We start from the raw sequence: 17,050 nt of genomic DNA on the forward strand, positions 1-17,050 counted from the left end.
GTTTCAAAACAAAGGTTTTGTGATTTTTTTGTCCATTAGAAGCAGATTTTCACTTATAAAAACTTTTCAATCATAACTGTTTGTTTTTGTGCCAGGAGCCAGTTTTGATTCCAATTTGCCACATTCTCTTGGATCCCATAAGCTTCTAAATTACTGTCAAGTCTGCCAGGTGACATTTTGACAAAAACTTTGCAGAAATCTATGTCAACTGCATTGAATGTATTATCGACATTGATCTCTCCTTGTTAACTCCTAAGAAAAAAAATCAATGTAGTTTATCACACAACATTCTCTTAACAAGTCTGTACCCAGGTCAACCGTCTTTGATGAAGTCAGGTCTGTTGAAATTATCTATCTGAACTTTTCCAATAACTTGTTCACCACTGAACTTAGGCTGACTGGCCTGTAATGAGCTAATTTATTCCTTTCTATCTTTTCAAATGATGGGATAACGTTAACAGTCATCTAGTCCTCCTTGCTTATCCTTCTGAGACATCATTTCTGAGGAAAGGCCTTAGGGGTTCCATCACACCACCCATTCTGGCATTCTTTGAACTGTGCAACACCACAAATGTCTCCCAGCATTGCATTAATCATTATGGAACCCTCTCCATTCTTCTGTTTAATTTTTTAGTGCTTAGTTGGAACCATTTTGATCAGTGCAACTTTCCATTAAAGAAGACACTGGCTCAAAGGTAGAAGACAGAGGGTGGTAGTGGAGGGTTGTTTTTCAGACTGGAGGCCTGTGACCAGTGGAGTGCCACAAGGATTGGTGCTGGGTCCACTATTTTTAGTCATTTACATAAATGATTTGGATGTGAACATAAGAGGTATAGTTAGTAAGTTTGCAGATGATACCAAAATTGGAGGTGTAGTGGACAGCGAAGAAGGTTACTTCAGATTACAACAGGATCTGGACCAGATGGGCCAATGGGCTGAGAAGTGGCAGATGGAGTTTAATTTAGATAAATGTGGGGTGTTGCATTTTGGGAAGGCAAATCTTAGCAGGACTTATACACTTAATGGTAAGGTCCTCAGGGGTGTTGCTGAACAAAGAGACCTTGGAGTAGAGGTTTACAGCTCTTTGAAAGTAGTGTTGCAGGTAGATATGTTAGTGAAGAAGGCATTTGGTATGCTTTTCTTTATTGGTCAGAATATTGAATATATGAGTTAGAACATAGAACATAGAACAATACAGCACAGAACAGGTCCTTCGACCCTCGATGTTGCGCTGACCTGTGAACTATTCTCAGCTCGTCCCCCTACACTGTCCCATCATCATCCAAAAGTTGAGAAGTCATGTTGTGGCTGTGCAGGACATTGGTTAGGCCACTGTTGGAATATTACGTGCAATTCTGGTCTCCTTCCTATCAGAAGGATGTTGTGAAACTTGAAAAGATCCAGAAAAAATTTACAAGGATGTTGCCAGGGTTGGAGGATTTGAGCTATAAGGAGAGGTTGAACAGGCTGGGGCTGTTTTCCCTGGAGCATCGGCGGCTGAGGAGTGACCTCACAGAGATTTATAAAATCATGAGGGGTATAGATAGGATAAGTAGACAAAGTCTTTTCCCTGGGATGGGGAGTCCAGAACTAGAGGGCATAGGTTTAGGGTGAGAGGGGAATGATATAAAAGAGACCTAAGGGGCAGCTTTTTCACGCAGAGGGAATGAGCTACGTGTATGGAATGAGCTGCCAGAGGAAGTGGTGGAGGCTGGTACAATTGCAGCATTTTAAAGGCATCTGGACGGGTATATGAATAGGAAGGGTTTGGAAAGGTATGGGGCGAGTGCTGGCAAGTGGGACTAGATTAGGTTGGGATATCTGTTTGGCATGGATGAGTTGGACTGAAGGGTCTGTTTCCATGCTGTACATCTCTATAATTCTATGACTCTGGACAGCCTGATTTTGAGTGGGGGAAGTCTGGCTGTAGCATTTTGCTGCAAGTCACATTTAGGAGAGGAGAGGAATACAGTACACTTTAACCTAATACCATGATCATTCAGTTATCCAGGTTCAAGCTGCAAATCACATACCTCATGACCGGATATCGTAATGGAACAAAATTGTTGACTGTGCTAAACATATTAATCAATGTACTTAGCATTGGTAACCTGATGGAACGCATTAGTATTGAAAATCAATATATCACCAAGAAGAATAACAGTCCACCACTGTGATTAACCTGAGAATATTATTTTAAAAATTTTTAAATGAGTGACTTTGTGACCAAAATGAAATGGGAACCTTCTTGGAATAGTCACAAATGGTAGATGCATGCCGTGCTCTTTAGTCTGATCTGGGGCCTTGACACTTTAGTGAAGGAATCATCGAATGGAGCTTGTTCTTAATATAACTTTTGTTTAAATTACCTTGATTGAACTGGGTTGATAACGCAAACAAATTGAGAATCATGGACAGCAGAATGTATGAACATCTATTTTAACAATTCTTTATTTTTAGATGCAGTGATGCAAATGAGTTACAAATGGCTTGGAATTTATATTCAGGTGCATTATTCCTGTAATAAATTGAAACAAAATATTGCAGATGCTGAAAATCAAAATGGAAATGGATAAAACTGAGTATTTCTGTCACATTCTGTGCTAATGAGGAAGTAGTGGAGGTTGGTACAATTGCAGCACTTAAAAGGCATCTGGATGGGTATATGAATAGGAAGGGTTTAGAGGGATACGGGCCAAGTGCTGGCAAATTGGACTAGATTGTGTTGGGATATCTAGTCGGCATGGACAGGTTGGACCAAAGGGTCTGTTCCCCCGTGCTGTACATCTCGATGTCTCTATGACACTAATGTTTGTTCAAAAATGTGATAATCAACTGAGGTACCTTTTCATTCTAAAGCTGACTTAATTAGAAGCAATTCTTTCCCCCCTCAATATCATGAAATAATGTTGCAATTCTTATCAGGTTTCTTTGGAGAAACAAAGACTTCAAAGCTCTTCCTACTTAAAGTGTTTTTCTGATTGACAGCAAGTGTGCCCATTAAATTCATTCTCAACTCAAAAATGTCAAATCAGAATGAAAGCAATTGTCAACATTCACTTTGTGTATTTGGACTTGTAGGTTTTAAATTGTTGAATGAGCTGTCAAATTAATCTGCACCATATCCCTTCAGTTTCCTTCAACTCTGTCAACAACCCAGAACAACAGCGTCACAAATTTTTGTTGACTTGCGCATGGTGTGAGGGCATCACTGGTTGGACCCAGTCCCTAATTGCCTTTGAGAAGGTGGAGCAGGGCTACCTTCTTGAACTGCTGCAGTCTACCTGCTGTAGTTTGACCAACAACGCCATCAGGGAGGGAATTCCAGGATTTTGACCCAGCCACAATGAAGGAACTGTGATATATTTCCAGGTCAGGTAGGTGAGAGACTTAGGAGGGGAACTTCAGGTGGTGGTGGTGTTCCCATATATCTGCTGCCCTTGTCTTTCGAGATGAGAGTGGTTGTGGGTTTGGAAGGTGCTGCTCAAAGATCTTTGGAAAATTTTTGCAGTGCATCTTGTAGACAGGACAGAGTGCTGCTACTGCACATTGGTGATGGAGGGAGTGGATGCTTGTGGATGTGGTGCCAATCAAACGGGCTGCTTTGGCCAAGATGGTGATAAGCTTTTTGAGGGCTGTTGGAGCTGCTCATCCAGGAAAGTGGAGAGTATTCCATCACACTCCTGATGTGGACTTTGTAGATGATGGACAGGTTTTTTGGATTCAGGAGGTTAATTACTCATCAAAGAATTCCGAGCCTGTGACCCGTTCTAGTAACCACTGTATTTATGTGGTGGGTTTAGTCAAGTTTCTTTAGAATGGTAACCTCACTGATGTTGTGGGGAATTCAGTGATGATAACACCATTGAATGTCAAGGGGTGGTGGTTAGATTGTCTCTTTCTGGAGCTGGTCATTGCTCTGTGTAAATGTTACTTGCCACTTGTCAGCACAATCTTGGTATTTGTCCACATCATGTCACATTTCAACATGGACTGCTTCAGTAACTGAGTTGTCATAAATGCAACTGAACATTGTGCAATCATCGATGAACATCCTCACTTCTGACCTTATAATGGAGGTAAGGTCATTGATGAAACAGCTGAAGACGGGGGGGGCCTAGGACACTACATTGCCCTTCTCGCTCGCACTGTGTCTGTCCTTTCTCAGTCTCGGTGAAGCGCAGGCACCGGAGCAGCTGGCGGCGGTGGTGCTGCAACTGCTGGAGGTGAACGATGAGGACGAGGAGATGGTGGTGGTGGGAGAAAGGAGAGGAAAAAGAAAGCTTGTGAGGACGAGCGCCAATCGATCTGAACCACTCGAAGACCGGACCCATTAGCTCCGGCAGAAAGGAAGAAAAAGACCAGCACCGAGAGAGATCCACTGAAAATTGGAGAAAACGGCCGACCAACACTGAGAAACCGCCGAGCCGCGCCGACAGCCCCGTTTCCTCTCCACCCGCCACCATGAACAATCAGGGCGGCAACGAGATTGGTAAGAGGCCGGAGACTAGGCCCCGAAGCCTTACCTTGAGTTTGGAGACCATCAGAGTTTTCCCCTCAACGCGTGCGCGGGCGGCCGTTGAGATTGGTGGCGTCGGTGACAGGCCGCTCGAGATTTATTTAAAACACTTTATCTAAATATGCCGTGTATTTATTTATTTGTTTTGGTTTTGTCCTTCCCCCTTAATGCCTTGGGAAGGAGAATTTGAAAGGGATCCGGGAACAGAGGGAGGAAGGTAATGGCGCTTGGTGAAGGTCAATGTCCAGGCGGGAGACAGGAATTTTTATTCTCCCTTCACTGCTCGCGTTCAACTCGTCATCTCTCTCCGAGGGTTTAACCTGATTTCAATTCATTCATTTATTGTGCCCACGAGTATTCTCCCATTTATTTCGCACAAATTGTAAAAATTCCCCTCTTCCATCCTTTTTCTTTATATAAAACACGCTGATTTTGGGGGGAGGGAGAAGCATGGCAAAGGGGGCACAAGTCCAAATCCTCTGCACGTGTAAATCAAACATGGATCAAACCCTCTTCTTCTAAAAAAAAATCCCTTTATTTATGGCTTATTTTCTCCTCTTAGAAACACCAGTTAGTAGCTGATTTTTTTTTGCAGAAATAGAAAATGTTTCAAAGCTATTTCACCACGTGCTGTACACCATGTGGATGTGATTAGTTATTGGTTCTGAAGGAGGGTCCCTGGACCCGAAATGTTAACTCTTGTTTTCTCTGCGCAGATGTTACTTGACCTGTTAAGTTTTTCCAGCATTCGCAATTCTTGTTTCTTTTTTGGATGTTAGTGTTTTTCCACGCACGTACCCAGGGGGATAAACAAAAGTCCTCTCGAAAAGAAAGTCATGATTTGGAGATGCCAGTGTTGGACTGGAGTGTACAAAGTTAAATATCACACAACACCAGGTTATAGTCCAACAGGTTTACTTGGAAGCACTAGCTTTCAGAGTGCTGCCTCTTCATCAGGTGGTCGTGAAAAGAAAATGTTAAATTTGTTTCTGTCGCAATAAAGCTGAACATCTGATTCCTGTTGACCGACTAGTTAAGACTTCTAGTTGATGATTGCTCATGTTAATTATTTTCCTGTTGTCTGGTAATGTTGTCTTTTGCAACTTAAGATTCAAGCAACTTGAGGCATATACTGTCTCCTCCCTTAAGATTATTTTGTTTTCAAATCAATGAAAAATTAATATTAAATGTTTGAAAGTGGCCCTTCATTCTGGTACATGTGCTGCCCAAAATAAATGACGGACGCTACTGGGCAGGTTAACATAGCCAGTCCACCTAACCTGCTTATCTTTGAACTGTGGGATGAAACTGGAGCACTCAGCAGCAAACCACTCAAAATACGGAAAACTCCACACAGTCATCCAAGGCTGGAATTGAACCCAGGTCCTTGGTGCTGTGAAGGAGCATTGCTAACCATTGTGCCACCCTACACAAATTAACCAAAGCAATGTAATGTAGATCTTCAACAGAAAATGTTTCAAGGTTATGGAATCTGGAGAGAAGCATAGTTGAATGAGTCATTCCAGTGAACTTTCGACAGCGTTGGTATAAGTTTGAGATGGATCAGATTTGAGGCAAGGGAATGGAGGAAAGAACGAATGGGCTAGAAAACAGGTGGCATTAAATGTGCAAGGCAAAATAGTCTGTGGAAATCTCTTTGACTGTACAAGTAGCTGTTAAAGTTGCACTTGTCGCAAAAGCAAATCAACTGTAATGGACATTGCTCACTGATATGAAAAAGGTAGCATATGGACCAGTGGCAGTGCAATAAACGTGGTGGCAAAAATAAGTATAAAGTTTTTTAAGAAAGTTGCACCTATATAGCACCTTCAACTTACTATCACAAGTTACTTAACATGGGTGTTATCAATCAAAATGTAATACTGCATCTTGTAAGAAGGTGAAAACGGTGGATAGGTTGTTCAGATCAGATATTGAGTACCTTAAAGGAGAAAAGTTAAGAAATAGATTTAGTAACTTCAGGTGTGATAGGTACTGCAATTAAAATTGGGTATTATTGAAAATGTCAGCAGCATCAACACCTGTGGAGTGAGGAGATTGAAAGGATGACCCAAGCTATGGAAGGGATTTGAAAGCATGGATAATTTTTAAAATGCATGGTGTTCTTTAATGGGTGCCATAGTTGGCGAGCATGGATGATTGCACCCTGCATGCTAAGATAAAGAAAGGAGAGTTTTAGATGGAATTTATAGAGGGATAAAGAGAAGCCAGCCAAAAGTGTATTTGGAGTAGAGGATATAAAGGTAAGAATGAAGGTTCAGTAATAGATGCTTATCTTAGTTTCATGAGCCATCAGTAGTGGCTAATGGAGTAGAGTTTGAGACAGTGGTCTCAAGATCTCTGTAGGTTTGAAATAATGAAATTCTAGAGCTGTTGATGGATTTAACTACAGGATTAAGAACTACAAATTAACTTCTATGGATCATTGAGCGATAGGAGGATCGGTGTGGACCCAGTAGGCCGAATGGCCTGTCTCCACACTAGGGATTCTATGATATAACTACCATGAGGAACTCCTGCAGAGATGTCCTAGACCTGAGATGACTGATCTCTAACAACCACAGCTCTCTTCCTCTGTGCCATGTATGACTCTAACTATCAGAATGTGTGCCTCTTGACACCCATTGATTCTAGTTTTTCTAGGGATCCTTGATGCCACACTTAGTTGTATATGGCCTTGATATCAAGGGCTGTTACTCTCACCTCCTCTCGAGAAATCAGCTCTTTTGTCCATTTTTCAATAAAGGTTGTAATGAAGTCAGGAGCTGAGTAGTCCTAGCAGAACATCCTAAAACAATTTTAGAGAATTTTTTTAAATGGTGCATGTTGCACATTCCAATCATTGTCAAGCCCATCTGTCTCCAACTGTTCACACTATTTTTCTGAAAACAAAGAATGCCAGTACAAAGAAAGCTCGAATGTGGATAGTCAACATCATTATCAGGAATATACAATCAGTTTCCATTATTGTTCACTTGCAATCGTTAGATGTAGAATATTTCATATAAAGCTTAGCATACAAAGAAATTCAAATTGTATTCAAGCCATGATATTTCTTATGAAACACAAATGCACTTGCTCAAATTGCTCCAAACACCATTATAGATCTAGGGTGCTTGCAGAGCAGAAAGCATCACTCTTGCCTTTGTGTGCTACAATTAGCTTCTGCCTTTTATTTTAAAAAGATACAAAGATCTTTATTTCCAGTGGAAACAACTTGTGTGAAGAAATATCTGCCATTTGATTTCCAAACTTTCTTCAGAATAATTCTGAATCAATTACTGTTTATCGTTTAACTCAAGGAATGGAGAACAGTGTGCCAATTGACTAATTTATTTGACAATACTGAAATATTTGCAAGTACATTAAAACAAAAGGTGACTATCAATATCATTTGTAATGTTATAATTCCTTTATTTTCCTAGTTTAAACTTTGAAAGACTTAACGTAAAATATTACCTATTCCTTTATTTTTCTATTAATCTATGAAGTAATGGTTAGCTTTTTAACTCTTGTTTCTCTTTGTACAAGCCCCTTTTTTTGCACCTTGGTACCGAAGATGGCGATGTTATATTCTTTTCACTGTACTCCTGTACTTGAGTACACATGACAATAAAATCTAAACTATAAAAAAATCTAAAATCAAATTGGAAATTAGGAAATGGCAGATTTCTTAAATAGTCATTTTGTATTAATGTGCACAATACAGGATGAGGATTAAAAAGCCAGATGTTTCTCCATAACAGGTGATTAAATTGTTAATACATTAATCAAGAATTCAACAGTCTAGATTCATGAATTGTTCCTTATTGGTAACAAACTAGCAGCTTCACTTCATTATTTAAGGGTAATAGAAAAAAAAATAAAAGATTATAGCTCTATTCTTGTGCACATTAGTTAATTTAGACAGAAGTATGTTCTTGGTCTTAGACAGCAATTGTGAGCTTTACTGTCTAGAAAGATAAAAGCAGAAGGCACAAGAAAATAATTGAATCATAGAATTCCCACAGTATGGAAGCAGGCCATTGAGCCCATCGTGTCCACATCAACCCTCTGAACAGCTTCCGACCCAGACCTACCCGTCTACCTTATTGCTGTAACTGTTAATTTCCCATGGCTAATCCACCCAACCTACACATGCCCAGACATTATGGGCCATTTAGCATTGCCAAACCACCTAATCACATTACCACATTCAAATCACACACCACCTTCACTTTGAAACCTGCTGTTGTTTCTTCAACATTGCTGGATTAAAGTCCTGGCATTCCATACATAGCTACATTATTGAAATAACTTCATTTCAGAGGTTCAAGAAGGTAGTTTACAACTGGATGGTCAATAAATGCTGGTCTTGCCAACAATGCTCACATCCCATTGAAGTATAATTAAAGCCAACATAATTCACACTATGTCAGCATCTCCAACCATGTACTCTCCTTTTAAGAGATGCAGGTTATCTTTAAACAGTGATGGCAATATGGTCCTGCTGCCATGTGTAATGAACGAGTAATGTGGTTAGCAATAACTATATGCAGAAATCATAATAACAGGCAGCACAAGGATGCTGTGCTCTTTTGATCAGAGTGAACAGGCAGAGAGTATCTAAGTGTTACAATATCACACTAGTTTTTTGGAGGTGAACCAGTTTATCCAACACTAAATCCACATTAAAGCACAGCCTTTAATCTTGTTCATTTTGTCTCTGTAATACACCTTTCCATACTTAACAAGGTTTTAAGACTCTCAAAATACAAATCCCCATACTGTAGCACCTGTCAGAATACCAAGCAAAACATCTCAGAACTCAATAAAACCTGACAACAAGCTATGATTGGGTAACTTCTTCAAGATGTTTGACTAATAATTTCATAGGAATTTAGGCTAACATTATAATTCAAGTGAATAATACCATTCCCATTTTGCTAAAAGTGGATATCTTTTGGCATGGAGCTTTGAGGAGTGAGAGACATGCAAAACTAAGAACACAAGTAGTATTTTGTAAAGTTCAAAGAAATTATCAGATTTTTCCTTAAGGTTGAGTCCTTTGTTATTACAAGTACTCACCTGAGGTCAAATGTTAACACAAGCCATTCTACAAATAGTTATCTGATAGTACAGAACTCGAGTATTGCTGAAAAAAGACACATTTTGCAAAGACTTCACCTAGCACTCATCAGGGCATTTGCAAAAATACCAATGAATAGGGGAACAACACTTTAATTTGCATGAGCAGACCACACTAATAGGTTGACAAGTGGACTCTGATTGGTAGCGGCCTGGCCATGGAGAATTTACCAATATGATGATGACTAACAGCTATTTGTCAAGCAGATTTACTCTGGTATTGTCCTGAGGAACAATTTAGAAAATAGCTATCACCTATTTTATCCAGTCGAAATAGGCATGCTGTGCATATGCAATTTTTTGTCTGAAAATACAGGGCCCTGTGTATTATTATGTGTAGCTTCCAGTAGAGGCAAATGAACCACACTGAGTGCCTGACTGACAATCCTAATTTGGTTGTCAGTGTAATTCTTATTACTTCAGGTTTATGCCTCAGAGGGAAGTTAATCTCTGCCAAGCATCTTGAATGCTAAAATTCTGCAAATTGCACCATTATGTTCTACCATCAGTCTAACGCTTAATGTCACAACAAATCTAGACTCTATATTTTCTTACCGTTTCTGCTCATACACTTCTGAGTGTTGCACTTCTGTATCTTACTTGGGGATGGCTTCATTTCACAAATGCTGCTGTCTTCCTCTGTCTTATTAGTTTCCAAGTTCATACATCTCACCACCTGTTGCTGTAAGCCTCCTCCGCAGGATGCAGAGCACTACATTATCAGAACAAATATTTTAGAGAATGTAACAGTGTAGTATAAACACATATTTTATATTCATTGACACAATAGAAGCTAACTTCGTGCTTGTTAAAAAAAAACCCAGTTGTCTCACTGAAAGGAACATATTGATAATACAAGTTTGTGTTCTAGGTTTAAGTCAGCTATGAAATGAAAGTGAGTGTAAACCAAGTGTATGTCTTTATTAGCAAAACTTTAAAAAAAATTATGTCCTTCAATTTGATATGTGGATTTTGCTGTCCCAGATTCTTCCACACCCATTATGCAAGTCAGGAATTAAAAGCCAATTTGGTAAATGCCTTTCTTTTAACATAGCAGCTATATGCCAAAGATCACTATTATACAGTGTCGTGTGATATTTTTGACTTGTCCACCCTCCTCTAACACTGGCACCTCCACATCTACCATCCTTTGTGTGTAGAAGTGCTTCCTAAATCTATCCTGAATGGTCTGGCCCTAATTCTCAAACTATGCCCTTAGTTCTAGAATCTCGAATTTATCTTTATTGACATTGATTTTAAATGTTACACAAACAGCCCTAGTTTGTATAGTCTCTTCTCCTAACTTATCTCCTGGAATACAGATGCCACTCCCTCCAAGGCCAAGATATCCTTCCTTAGGTGCATTGCTCATTGTACTCCTAGTGAGCTCTAGACTAATAATCGGAAAGACCAAGCTAATACTCTGAGGACATTCATTTAAATCTCACCAAGACAGGTGGGGAAATTTGAATTGAATAAACAGCTGGAATTAAAAGAGTCTAATGTTGACCAGTCATAAAAACCCACGTGATTCACTAATTTTCAGAGAAGGAAATCTGACATCACTACCTGATCTAAGCTCTTCATCAGGAAAAGGGCTTATGCCTAAAACGTCGATTCTCCTGCTCCTCGGATGCTGCCTGACCTGCTGTGCTTTTCCAGCTGCACACTCTCGACTCTGATCGCCAGCATCTGCAGTCCTCACTTTCTCCATTATTACCTGGTCTGGCCTACATATGACTGCAGATACACTGCAATGTGAATGACTCTTAGCTCCACTCCCACTGAGTTCAAAAACAATTGGGAATATGCAATGAATGCTAACACAGATCGTCATGTCTATATCCCGTGAAGGAATTAAAAAGGAAAACTTATGGAAAAGTGTTGAAAAATCACAGTGTCAACATTCATACAAGATTGACTTCTACACAAGTGTATACAAGTATCTCAAATAAATGCTGGAGCAACTTAGCAAGTCTGGCAGCACCTACAAAGAGAGAAACAGAGCTGACATTTTGAGCTTGATATTCCTCTTCTTCAGAACATATCTGTTTTTATTTCAGATTTCCAGCATCTGTAATATTTTGTATTATTTGAGTACATATTCCAGACAGGTGAAGAAAGGTTTTGCACAGTTAAATTAACATGATATCTGGTCGGCAAGCAAGAGTTGGACTGAAGGGTCTGTTTCCATGCTGTACATCTCTATGATTCTATAATCATATATATTGTCAATGAAGATAACAAGCGCCAATTAAAAAATACATTTAGGTCTAAGGCTTTCAGAGACTTACTGCAATCAATGAAAGTGTGACAGAACAGATAGAGATTTCAGTCAGCTGGATCATAAATGCAGACTCTGAGCCACTTTGCTGAAGAATCAGATATGTAGTGACCTGCTTGTGATGGTTAGTACACTTAAAAGTCTTCTATCGTGACAGAAGATGGGAAAACCATCACCCTCATTCAATATTTCTCACATCATCCAGGTGCTTAAAAATTACTGGGATGTGAGCTTTTCTGGCAAGCTCAGAATTTACTGAGTATCCCTAATTGTCCTTGAGAAGGTGGTGGTGAGCTACATTAACTGAATGGCTTTTTAGTTAAATGGTCCACAGACTAGACTGAGTAATACCAGCAGACCTCCTTCCTTAAGTAAGTTCAGAGAACTACATAAAATCAAATTCCACCCCAGCAGCTTTGTATTTCTACAAATCGAGCTGGTCTCAGTCATGGCGATCATGAAAATGTCAGATTCTTGTTAAACCACTACTTCCAGACACCTGATCACAACTATCTGGAAGGTCAATGACAGCGATATATGGGAACACCAACACCTGCAAGTGCCAGTCCAAGTCGTTCACCATTCTGGAAATATTTTGTTGTTCCTGCAGTATTGCAGTGTCAAAATCCCGGAATGCCTTCCCTCATTTGTGGGTCTACCTACAGCACATGGATTGCAGTGATTCAAGAAGTCAGCTCACCACCTTTTCAAGGGAAACAATGGATGGGCTATAAATACTGGCTGGGCAAAAGTGAGGACTGCAGATGCTAGAAATTAGAGTTGACATTGTGGGGCTGGAAAAGCACAGCAGGTCAGGCAGCATCCAAGGAGCAGGAAAATCGACATTTCAGGCAAAAGCCCTTCATCAGGAACTGTCCCAGCCAGCGCTGCCCATGTTCCCAAGAGTGAATTAAAAAAAAAACTGTGTGAGGGAAACAAGTAAACAGATCAGTTTTCAGTTTGGCTCTAAGAAGAAAATATCACGCTGCTAGACCCTTGCCCACTCGCTTAGACTATCGATATCCCTCTGCGGTCTTTCAGTGTCCTCTGCATACTTTGCTCTACCACTCATTTCAATGTCATCTGTGAACTTTGACACACTACATTTGGTCCCCAACTCTAAATCATCTATGAAAAATTGGAATCAATTGTGGTCCCAACACTTATCCTCAAGCTACATCACTAGCCACTGATCGCCAACCAGAAAAACACCCATTTATCCTCATTCTTCATAAAGCAATGATGACTCTGCATGTGTTTAGTGTATATTTTTAAATGCTGTCCTGTCACTTAAATAGTTGAGAAATTATGTTGCAGCTGTACAGGACATTGGTGAGACCACACTTGGAGTATTATGTTCAGTTTTGGTCAAACTGCTACAGGAAGGATGTTATTAAAATGGAAAGAGTGCAGAAGAAATGTACAAGGATGTTGCCAGGACTCTAGGGACTGAATTATAGGGAAAGGTTGGACAATCTAGGACATTTTTCTTTCGAGCATAGGAGGCTGAGGTTTCTTATGGGATCAGGGGCGGGATCTGAGGGTGGGATCAGACTGTTTCCATGTCTCCACAATGAATGTCCCAGGCTTTATTTTGGAAAAGTAAAACTGATAGAGGACAATTGGCATTCTGGGAGGGACAGGTTTAAGCTTGAATTCACTAACAGCCTGCTTTAGGGGATTGTGCGAGATGTTGGCTCTCAAGTCTCTGTGGGGCAGACTTATAAAATCCATAAGAGGGATCTTATAGAAGTGTATAAGATCATAAGAGGCATTGATAGGGTGAAAGCACTCGTCTTTTTCCCAGGGTTAGGGAATTGAGGACTACAGGGCATCAGTTTAAGGTAAGATGGGAAAAGAATAAAAGGGAACTGAGGGGCAACCTTTTTACTCAGTGGGTGGTACGCATATGGAGTGAGCAGCTGGTAGAGGTGATTGAGGCAGGTACACTAACAATATTTAAAAAGCATCTGGTCAAATACATGAATAGGAAATATTCAGAAGAATATGGGGGTTAAGAGTGTGTTGCTGGAAAAGCACAGCAGGTCAGGCAGCAACTGAGGAGCAGGAGAATCGACTACCACCTGATGAAGGAGCGTCGCTCCGAAAGCTAGTGTGCTTCCAATTAAACCTGTTGGACTATAACCTGGTGTTGTGTGATTTTAAACTCTGTTTGAATAAGTGTGTTAGCAGTTTTACTATCATTTTCTGAATCAAAAGATAATGTTGGTACAGATCAATGGGTCGAACGGTCTCTTCTGTACTGTATGATTCATTTGGCGGTTAGTAGAAATGGTTCTTACTACAGCAGAGTAGATTATAAGAGGTTTGAATTGCAAGTGTTCATCATTCAAAGTTTGTGAGAAGATTTGTAGCTTGGGTGCTCGTTGTTGTGGTTCTGTTCGCCGAGCTGGGAATTTGTGTTGCAGACGTTTCGTGGTCAAACCACTATAAATGCTGGAGGAAAGATCACAGAAGCGCTTCACAGGAGGCTCCCAAGCACTGAGGATGTCACCTAGACAGGGGACGAAACGTCTGCAACACAAATTCCCAAAAAAAACGTCGGCAAACAGAACCACAACAACGAGCACCCAAGCTACAAATCTTCTCACAAACTTTGAACACCCAAGGAATATTTTGGGGACCTGCATTCAAATCTCACTGTTCAATGAAAATTTGAATCTAAGGATCTAATGGTGACTACAAAACAATCTTCGATTGTCAGAAACACCCACTTGGTTCACTATTGTCCTTGAGAGAAGGAAAGTGCTATCCTTACCCAATCTGTTCTACATGTGACTCCAGACCCATAGCAATGTGTATGACTCTTAACTGTTATCTGGCTAATTGAGGATGGGCAATAAACACTGGTCCAGCCAACGATGCCCTGTCCCCAAATGATTATTTTTTAATAAGTCTCTTTCTTTTGCTGCCTTAGATATGTTAACATCTGATCTCACCTACATTTGGGCTTTAAAATTCACCCCACAATGTCTGAGAACCACAGATTGCAGAACCAAGAAGAAATTCTTCCAAAACAAGAGTCGCTGCACCCGTAATGTTGTCATTGCTTTCTAACCACAATGCTGCCAGACTTGCTGAGTTTCTCTAGCTGTTTCTGTTTTTGCTTAAGAAATTATTTTGCTCTGCTGATAAAATGGCATAACATTGACAAAACACTACATAGGACAAACAGGAAGACAGCTAATGATCCGCGACAGCTAACGTTCCGCATCCATGAACACCAACTAGCCACGAAACGACATGACCAGCTATCCTTAGTAGCCACACATGCAGATGACAAGCAACATGAGTTTGACTGGGACAACACTACTATTATAGTACAAGCCAAACAGAGAAGAACCAGAAAATTCCTAGAGGCATGGCACTCATCCAGAGATTCAATCAATAAGCACATTGACCTGGACCCAATATACCGGCCTCTGCAACGGACAGCTGGAACTGACAACCGGAAGCGGCAGAGACAAACCACTATAAATGCCGGAGGAAACATCACAGAAGTGCTTCACAGGAGGCTCCCAAGCACTGAGGATGTCACCTAGACAGGGGACGAAATGTCTGCAACAAAATTTCCAGCTCGGCGAACAGAACCACAACAAGTGTTCATCATTTCAAAAAGATTTTAGAAGCTAGATAATGAGGTTGTTTCCATTGATCTGTGAGTTATTCACATGAAGGAATAAATTTAGAGTTCATATGAAAATTTGGATGCCTTTATGGTGTAAAACCATGTTATAATCTGAAAATGTAGAGGGCAGAGATGACTGATAACATAGATGTTCTTTTGTTACTCCAGGAAAGAATCAGGGTCAAACAATATGCATGAAGCTTAACCGTATATGACTTTGCAAGCTACGTTATTAAAATACATCTGACTAGAGCAAACCATTTTTAAAACAAAAGTAGAAATGCAAAAATACATGTTTGCAATAATGATTATGTTTAGCTACTAAATTATTAAGATTCCCTGTTCAATTTTGAGGTGAAATTTACAGATTGAGTTGCAACTGAAAGATTGAATATTTGACATGCCTCACTCCAGGTTCCAGTTATCCACTGAACACATGGCTGAGTATTGCAGGGCCTGGTAGTATGAGGCCGAGCCTTCAAATTGCACTGTCCTTCTTCCATACAGCGAACCAGTCTTTCTTGAATCCCACCACCACCACATGTCCTTGAACACTGGGGGAAGATACACTCATGAGATATTCAAGACCTTTAATCGGAATTGAATCATTTCATTTTACTGAAGCCAAAGCATCTTTTACAGGGCAATAATATCATCAAAAATGAGTATCTCTCCTCTGTTCTTCACTTACCTCACTCCAAGCAGAAACTTGCCAGTCAGCACAGGCCTTTAGATTGCAACGAAGGCTTGTGGTTGGTTTGGTTCTGAGGAGCTGGCAGTGGAAAGGCCTCAGGGGCCTTTTATCATGGCTGTCTATACACTGTATGTCACGGATTTTAGCACCACCTCCACAGTTTTCTGAGCACTTTGAATACAAAGGAAACATTAATCAGTAGACAGAGTTGGTTTTACTCCAACAATCCGAACAGCAAAAAAACAGCCAAATGCAAGAATCTAGATGATATTGACTGTAAATTCAATGCAGGAAATGTGTTGCTGGAAACGCGCAGCAGGTCAGGCAGCATCCAGGGAACAGGAGCATCGACGTTTCGGGCATAAGCCCTTCTTCAGCCCTTCTCCTGTTCCCTGGATGCTGCCTGACCTGCTGCGCTTTTCCAGCAACACATTTCCAGCTCTGATCTCCAGCATCTGCAGACCTCACTTTCTCCTGTAAATTCAATGCAACCCATTCTAAAAAATGAAAGACTTAACAGAAATCTATGCGAGCATAAGAGGTACAGTTAGTAATTTTGCAGATGACACCAACATTGGAGGTGTAGTGGACAGCGAAGAGGGTTACCTCAGATTACATCATGATCTTGACCAATGGGCTGAGAAGTGGCAGATGGAGTTTAATTCAGATAAATGTGAGGTGCTGCATTTTGGGAAAGCAAATCTTAGCAGGACTTATACACTTAATGGTAAGGTCCTAGGGAGTGTTGCTGAACAA

The 17,050-nt window shown here is 40.4% G+C and overlaps 1 protein-coding gene across 1 annotated transcript in view; it reads right to left on the bottom strand.

Moving 5' to 3' along the window:
• The window catches only part of LOC122542599 (A disintegrin and metalloproteinase with thrombospondin motifs 12-like), a 565,140-nt gene that overhangs the window by 55,702 nt on the left and 492,388 nt on the right, over positions 1-17,050 (bottom strand). The window contains exons 21-23 of the mRNA XM_043680588.1: positions 16,292-16,465; positions 16,005-16,154; positions 10,223-10,379 (exon numbers count right to left, since the gene is read on the bottom strand). Of these exons, the coding sequence (XP_043536523.1) occupies positions 10,223-10,379; positions 16,005-16,154; positions 16,292-16,465 (481 nt within the window). The remainder of the gene's footprint in view (positions 1-10,222; positions 10,380-16,004; positions 16,155-16,291; positions 16,466-17,050) is intronic.

The sequence above is a fragment of the Chiloscyllium plagiosum genome, chromosome 1 (assembly GCF_004010195.1).
Source record: "Chiloscyllium plagiosum isolate BGI_BamShark_2017 chromosome 1, ASM401019v2, whole genome shotgun sequence".
NCBI lineage: Eukaryota > Metazoa > Chordata > Chondrichthyes > Orectolobiformes > Hemiscylliidae > Chiloscyllium > Chiloscyllium plagiosum.